We start from the raw sequence: 8,640 nt of genomic DNA on the forward strand, positions 1-8,640 counted from the left end.
TCCAGGAATTCTTGGAGTGCCCTGTTAAGGTGAAGGAGAATGAGGTGGCAAGGGTAAGGAGTGTCCAGCATGACTCCTATCTGGAGGCGGTGAAAAAATTGTAAGGAACGAGTAGCGGGGAAGAAGCAATAGTAGTAGAGCCACCAAAACCAGTGAAGGTTTCTCATCAACCGAGGGATAGTGAAATGCTACATGTTAAAAAGGTGGACTCTGTATTATTTATTGCAATGGTCATAAACTGTACAGCACAAGCGGAGAAAAAGTCTAAGAAAATTGGAATCTTGAATGCCGCTGAATGTTTTTTGGGTCTGTGATTTCACAGCCGAGGCGGTGCAAGAAATCCTGTAGGTGAATGTAGCACCATCACAGGCCCCTGAGCATGTGTAGGAATATATTTTAGAGTGGACTGTGATTGAAGAAGTATGATTAAATTTTTAAAAACATACAAAAATAGTTGACGTGTTTTGTTTTGTATGATGTCGTTTTCCTCCTTTCCCGATGTTTTTTTGTTGTTTCTTATTCAATACCCCGTCCAGCTGGTGGCGGTAATGTACCATAAACATTGGATGCCAATCGCCGTTAACCCCATCAAAGAAGAAGATACCAAAGAAGAAGAAGCATACAGCGATAAACATGGCTGATACAACGGGAGCAGATGAAACTACTCCAGGAGTTTTGCAGGAAATGTTCACGTCTCCGTTGAATTTGAGTCTGCTTGGCCTCTGCATATTTCTTTTGTACAAAATCTTCCGCGGAGACACACCTGCAGATATGGGCGAGGTTGAGGAACCTCTGCCTAAATTCAAGAGAAGAGATTTCACGTTAGCGGAGCTACAACCGTACGATGGCCTGCAAAATCCAAGAATTCTTATGGCTGTCAATTCAAAGGTGTTCGATGTTACCAGAGGAAAGACATTCTACGGGCCAGGTAAAATAAGTTGTAGGCTATTTGTGCTCATGTGTCGCAACACCAGCTATTTCTGCTCAAATGAATGGTTGGTGCAACCGTAGCCAACTGGCTTGCTGGTCACTCAGTTTTCTTTTTAGACTTGTTACTTTGTCTATTGAATTATGTGTATATATTTTTTTTCTTTCGAAGTTGTTGCATTGGAACTACGACCATCTAAAACGCCACATCCCCTTCTTTATGAATCACCCGCAGTCGAATTTCACAACACGCTAACTGGCGTGTTCAGCCGAGTTGGCACAATGGCATGTAACCTCTCACCAAGTTGATTGATCCTGCACTGTCACACAACCCCTGAAGAACACCCTTCCTTAAAATGTATAGAAATTGCATATCTTCTCAGTCTGTATTGAGGTGTGTGCTTGTTGCCTTCATGCTATTTCAAAATAAAGGTTGACACAGCCTTGCACAAAGGTTGAATGTTCAATTCAGCAAGACCATATGGTTGCACAAAAAAAGTATTGTTGAGGAATACTGTAAAGCAGTACTAGCTCTCATTTAAAGGATTCAGTGTGTACCTTCTGTCAGTCTCAATATTTAGAATAGAGGACTTGTTGTTAGGGGGGGCTTATCTTTGAAGCCATCAGTAAGCTATTGTATGTATGTTGGAGAGCATGTGGAATTTAATTAGCAGATAAATAAAATTGCATATTTTCTGTCTTCACAATCACATTTTAGTTTATAGAATATTTGGCTGGATTTCAAAATGTGTGTGTGATGTTTTCCAGAGGGTCCTTATGGAGTGTTTGCTGGTAAAGATGCCTCCAGGGGCCTGGCCACCTTCTGTCTGGAGAAGGAGGCCCTGAAAGAGACCCACGACGACCTCTCGGACCTCAACGTCATGCAACAGGAAAGCCTCAATGAATGGGAGACCCAGTTCACTCGTGAGTTGATGCAGGAGTTGGTAGTAGTTGCTACAAAACACTGATCTATGTTCAGATACTGTATTTTCAACTTCTACCTCTAGGGAAATGGACCCCTTGCAGTGAACATCACACGCACCCACTATCCACTCAACAGTGCAGGTTGTTGATGCACCAAACAGCTTTGATGACCCTTAGAACTATTGATGTTTAAAATGTAGGTCTATGTGCCGCAGGGAATAACTTGTCTTGTGGTGGTCCAGTCTTTTTGAGCTTAAGTCAACTACTGTGTTCCTCTTGTGTGACTTGGCAATGATAGAAGAGTTGGCTACATCACATACAAAAATATGGTACCATGCCAAGGGATAACATAATGCTACTTTGCATCAAAATGAATCTGTTAGATACACTTTCATCTACATTACATTGAATACTGCTTTAAATTTAAACCCACACATGGGAGTCTTTTATTTAAAAATAAAAAAATTGAAATGGCTGTTCTCTACCCAGTGATTATCATGTTCTTGAGATGGTCTCTGTTGTCTGAAGGTCCCCGAGGGACTCAGTCATTTTCATCTTTCCTTTCACAGAAAAGTATGACTACGTTGGGAAACTTCTGAAACCTGGAGAAGAACCCACAGAGTACACGGATGACGAGGAGGTCAAGGACAAAAAGATGGACTAGAACTCACGAGTGCACAAGGGAAATTCAGATGCCAAAATTTTTTCAGGATAATGTTATGCATATTGCCTTGTGTTGCAGCCATTGAGTGAAATGCTTTTGCCTGTATGGTTTTTGTATTATGTCATGGACCACCTCTTATGCTAATTTCATATGCCATTGACCTTCATTAACCTAAAATACACTTGATTTTGGTAAAGGTTAGGATAATTATTGAATACTGTACTGTCATTGAAGTTATACAGGTAGTATTAGTTGTAATGTAGAGGCTGTTGGAGGATCTATTACTGTAGCTCAGTGTTCATTTTGGCCATCTTCTAGATTGTCATTTTGACTAAAATATTGTCTTAGTCACGTTTTTGTCATTTGTATAATCATTAAGTCTAGTTATTGTCAAAATTATAGAAACAGTTGGCCATTTTAGTCAACTAAATGCCCTTTCGTTTTAGTCACATCACATTTGTATTGCCTCAACCTATAGTAAACATAAATAATTGACTTCCATGTGTACAAATCTATATAGCCTTGTCCTACCAACATATTTTTCTGCATAACATATTCCCAAAAGCAAAAATATGACTAACATATGTAACAGTTATCTGGGTGTGTACATTTCTAATTGAGCCTACATGATATTGAGCATTGCATGCAAAACAAACACACACAAGCGCAGAGAGTGTGTGTAACACAATCACCAGATGGTGCCGCAAAGTAGTATGGGTTGGTTGCTCCTCCGTCACTCGGTCGTGTCATTTCCGTTGTTATCAACGTTCCACTGCCACATTGATGTCCAAAAGAAGAACGGGCTAATGACAATTTCACCCAGTGATATAGTCAAGTCACTAAACCTCAAGTCCGGATCGAGTCACCAGTGGTCGAGTCCTGGTCCAAGTGCTCAAGTTTGAGTCACTGGGTCCACATTAACTTAAAGTTATTAACCCAGTCAGATATATAGTGTAGTGGCAAGATGGATTTAGTCAAGTTGTTTGCTACTCATTTACCATTATTGTTGTGCTATCAAATGTTTGGTAATGTTACCAGGTCCACTTTCATTTTCAAAACATTCTTGAATGTTGCAAATAGAAATTCCATTAAGAGTCAACGTTATTTCTTATTCAACATGTCAGAGAGGCATTTTTGTTCTACATAGCCTATTTTTATCTAAATGTTAATGAATGTTGACCTGCTGAACACGCCCTAGTTTGGCTATAACTAGGTATAGAAGTAACATGACTGAAGGTGTAGCCTTAACAAATGGTTAACGGTCTGGTCTGCAAGTAGCCTAGTTTAAGAACGTCCGCTTTGGTTTAATGAATGTAAAATGCCAATAAACAATAGAAAAACGTCGCGCCGGTATTAAGGGTCATGTCTTTTGAGCAGTAATGGCTAGAATCAAGTAGTTTTCTGAGGAAAAGAGATTTGGCTAGTACGTTGGCTACAGAACCTGGCTATAAAATGCAGTGGGAAAAGTGGGAGGGTTGAGCGAGACCACAAATTCAAAAATGTTTCTATACTCAAGGGAGAGAAACATAGCTAGACAGTTTTACTATTAAACTTAATGCTGCTATTTTATTTTGTAAAGCATCTTGTGTTTGTTAACCAGGCAAAGAAGGCTGGTGGGCACTTGTTAGCTATAGGGAAGCAAGAGAGTCGTCTGCACAATATGTATAATCAGAGGCGGAGCCAAAGAAGCGCCTGTCTACCCACACTCATTGCTTGTTCCCACGCAGCTCACCAGCTGATGTAGGCTAGGCTGTGTTTGGCGGATGTGGAGCGTCCTTCCCAGTGCAGTATAGAACTGCCCTGAGTATCTGTGCTGCAAATATTAATTGTGCTCATCACTGAAAAGCTCTCAATCTTTCCAGAAACTCTTGTCCAATCCATGTAGTAGTCAGATTATAGTCTCACTTTAGTCAACTAAAATGAAAAATCATATTTGTTTAGTTATAATTTTTTTCAGGGTCTCTTTAGTCAGTTATAGTATTGCCAATTGTCACTGAAAATTAGGTGTTTGATGAATATTTGAATCACTATTTTTGTTGATGAAATTAACAGCTGTAGCTTGATATGAATTTATTTCCTTTTTTGTAATCTTGAGATGACCACAGATTTTCAATTACACAGAAGCTGAGCTAGTGTTTCTCATATGCGTTAGAGAAGATAATGCTTGATATACTTAGTCTAGCATTCACTTTCAGCATGACTTTGTAATAACACAATTGGTTGGATATTTTCACATACTACTAGTGTATGGCTTGCACTGGATGAAGTAGGTTTTTGGATGTTCATACTGTAGCTCACATTTTTTCAAAATGTCAAGTGAACTAAGGCTGCTGCCTGTATCCATTATGTATGGCATGGCAAATACTCCCAGGAATGGGCCAGAACCTGGACTCGAATACCAGTAGGCACAGGAAGGGAACACAACAAAATTCATTACTAAGGAATGTCATTGTCTGTGTGATCATGAGACTGATATTTTGATATGATAAATACATTTCCCCAAATGGATAATCAAACTGTAAGAAATGTTTTCAGTTTTTTATTGTGTGTGTGTGTGAGTGCTGGTCATGGGCAAGATATATTCAGTAAACTAGTGACAAATATTTGAATACGATGCTAGTGAGGTATTGCTTGATGATGTGCATGATAGCCTCGAGACCCATAGAGGCGTAGTTCTTCCTGACGTATATGATTCTGTGCATGACACTCGGCTGAAATAATATAAGGGGTTTAGGGTACAATTCCGTTACATTATTTACTCATCACAATGTCCTACTTTTCTCTGAAGTGTCAATTTTTTATGATTTAATTACAAATCCTGTATGAAGGGGTTGCAGATGCGTCACAAATCGCCTAGCAACCACACCAGGCACCATGTTGGAAGACAAGAGCACACAAATAGAATGAATAGAACAGACGGCCCCATTTAAATCAATGATGGCCTAATGGGTGGAATAATTATGTGTCTAAACCAATGATGTACACTGAACAAAAATATAACCACAACATGCAACAATTTCAAAGATTTTACTGAGTTACAATTCATATAAGCAAATCATTCAATTGAAAAAAAAAATACATTTGGCCCTAATCTATTGATTTTACATGACTAGCAATCAATGGCGGTTCTATTTTTACATGACTAGGAATCAGTGGCGTTTCTAGCTTGTATGGTTCCCTGGGCCAACCCCCCCTTCAGCACCCCCGCCAACAAACCAAAACAAGCACTATTCTGCACTAACTGTAATTTTTATTCAGACATTTGGAACAACACAAATAAATAATCATAACATTTAAAACTGTATAAATGACTAAATATATACAAAAATAAGACTCATAAATATCAAAAAGAAGTAACAAAGACAAATAGAAACAAATTGTAGTACATAAATAGAAATAAACAAGATAATTGAATTGTTACACTATTACCCTATTGCTAACAAAAAACGCACAAATAAAACTAAATTGCACAAATCCTATATCACACAAATAGAATAACACACTTAAAAAAGAAGAGAACCTGATTATTACACTACTGCACTCAAACAAGAAACAAACAAACTAAATTGCACAACTGCCATCTAAACTCTGACCTTTCTTGCCTTCCATGATGCAAAGTCATCAATTACATCATCATAAGAAATCTGCCCAGCAATTGCATGTTTAATACTGATGACAGCAATGCCACTAAGGTGTTCCTGTGACATGGTGGACCTCAGGTAGGATTTGATGAGCTTCAGCTTTGAAAAGCTCCTCTCTGCTTCAGCTATGGTCACTGGAAGAGTAAGACAAATTCTGAGAGCAGTCCACAAATTTGGATACATTTCTGAGAGCTCCCTTTCGTGTATAAATATCAGAAGCTCAAGCAGGGTCATGGTCTTCGATGGCAAGTCAGGCAAGTTCTTCAGTTCCTGTGCAAGCTCTCTGCCGTCCAAGTCTGAGTGTTCTTTATAGTGCAGTGTCATACTAGGGGCCTCACATTGTTCTGTCAGCTCCTCATTTGAGAGACGTTGGAAGGTTGACAGCACTCCAAACTTCTCTCCCACATTTACCAATCTGGAAAATCTTTCCTGAAGGGCTGAGGTTGCTGCATCAACAACAACATTGAAAAATGTCACCTCCAGCTTCCTCAGGGCATCACTCAAAGGCTCATCAAATGATTTGTATGAAAAGTGCCGCTTTGTGGACCTCAGCCTTTTTTGTTGTAGAACGGCCTCTACATTCATACCCTCGCAAATATCCTTGGCTGATGTTTGTGCAGTCATAAAGCCTGTTGCTCTGTAGTTGCCGAGACCTCTCTCTGTTTTTCTGAGAAGACTGACTGCAACATCCAGATGCATACTGGGAAACTGCATCAGCTTGCTCACCTGTTGGATCTGGCTCAAGATGTCATACCACACCACTGTACAGATGCTAAAGCAGTATGATCCCACATGCTCTGACAAGGACTGGGCCTCAATCTTTATCACAGGGTCTTTGGTTTGATCCCTCACCTCAATCAGTGCCTCTCTCACCACTGATGTCTGATACCTCAGTAGCTCGAACCTCGAAACTCTACCACCTTGTCTCAGTCCACATCTTCAAAGTGATGTCCACATGTTTTTTCAGGATGGCCCATCGCTGTCTGGAGGCTGAGAACAAGGTGTACAGTTTGTGTAAGATGCCAAAGTAACCTGTGGCATCACATGGCACAAATAGAGCTCTTGGATTCATTTCCAGGAGTCTAGCTTGGACACCTTTGTTTTTGCCTCTCATGTAGGCCTCATTCTCATAAGACTATCCTCTGCAGTCCTCAAAAGTAATTATTTGCTCTAATCTTGTGACACAATTCTAATCACAACTGACAACTGTTCAGTGTGGCTGACATCTGAGGTGCAATCTAGAATGATAGAGAATAATTTTCCAGCTTGATGTCACTCACCATTTTTTAAATGACCTTGCTGCTCAACAAATCAATGAGTTCATTATGTATTTGGTGGCCAAGGTAGCTGGTGGTGTGACTCGAGGTCCCTTTTTGGACACGGTTAAGGTGCTCTTTCATGACTGGATGAAATTGTGCCATCAGTTCAACCTCTTTGAGGAAATTTCCATTTGATGAAGAATACAGTGTTTCTGTGTGTCCCCTTAGTGCAGTGCTTCTCAATTATTTTCTGTTACGCCCCCCCTAGGAAGAAGTAAACATTTTGCGCCCCCCAACTCTCCGCCGCGACTGTAAATAGTATAATTTGTCTATAAAATTGTTATAAGTACACCTCTGCATAACATTGTATCCGTATTAACATTAAAGAAAAGAAAAAAGAAAGAAATATAGATCAACTTACAACAAAGAATAACTTTATTAACATTGTTTTTTAGTCTGTAACAGAAAAGACTTAAAGTGCATCGATTTGCCTGAAATTTAAAAAAAAATTCAAGCCTTATTTAAACTGTAAACATTTTTTTACCATTTGATACTGAAAAATTAAATTAAATATAATCAATAAATAATAATCAATTCAAATTGATCAGCACCATTAACTCAGGAGCACAATATATGAAACACTTTGACCTATAAAACAAAAATGAATAAAACAATTTGTGCTGATTTTTTAAAATCAAAATGAGGAAGTCATAGTTTTTATTTTTGCAGCACTTGCGTCATCCAGCATGACAGAGACCATGTCTAATGCTGCAGGTAGTATCAGCTCCTCTGCTATGGAGTGTTTTCTTTTGCACTGAGCAATTTGGTACGCCATCTGATATGATGCTAACAGTGCTCGCTGGTTTACTGAAGTAGCATTCACAAAGCGGGACGATTGTTGGCAATATTCGGCACGTTTTCGCTGAAAAAACTCAAGCGGCTTATCAGCATGATTGGGGTGTAATGTCTTTAAGTGACGCCTTAATTTATTTGGCTTCATGCTGTCCGCTGCCAACATTTTTAGACACAGTAAACATACCGGTCTTGTCTCCCACCGTAGTCACAGTGAAGCCAAGCGCTACATACGCGTCGTCATATTTCCTCGTCTTAGCTTTCGGGAGACTTACGTTTGTCTCATTATCTCCGTCTCTCTCCGCCTTTCTTTCCATCCTTGTTAAATATTTTTCCATGGTGTCTCTTAAGGGTTTGTTATCTGCATTTCATA

At 39.4% G+C, this 8,640-nt stretch overlaps 1 protein-coding gene across 2 annotated transcripts; it reads left to right on the forward strand.

Moving 5' to 3' along the window:
• Window positions 1-553: 553 nt before the first annotated feature.
• LOC139537504 (membrane-associated progesterone receptor component 1-like) lies at window positions 554-3,860 on the forward strand. 2 transcript variants are annotated; one of them, XM_071338898.1, is made up of 4 exons: window positions 554-928; window positions 1,696-1,851; window positions 1,935-1,992; window positions 2,421-3,011. In XM_071338898.1, the coding sequence occupies exons 1-4, from the start codon at window positions 634-636 to the stop codon at window positions 2,428-2,430; spliced, it is 519 nt and encodes a 172-aa protein (XP_071194999.1). In that variant the 5' UTR covers window positions 554-633; the 3' UTR covers window positions 2,431-3,011. The 2 variants fall into 2 exon arrangements, with proteins under 2 accessions (XP_071194999.1, XP_071194998.1); XM_071338897.1 differs by lacking the exon at window positions 1,935-1,992 and having other exon boundaries at window positions 2,421-3,860.
• The last annotated feature ends 4,780 nt before the right edge of the window (window positions 3,861-8,640 follow it).

The sequence above is a fragment of the Salvelinus alpinus genome, chromosome 13 (genome assembly GCF_045679555.1).
Source record: "Salvelinus alpinus chromosome 13, SLU_Salpinus.1, whole genome shotgun sequence".
In the NCBI taxonomy this organism is placed as follows: Eukaryota; Metazoa; Chordata; class Actinopteri; order Salmoniformes; family Salmonidae; genus Salvelinus; species Salvelinus alpinus.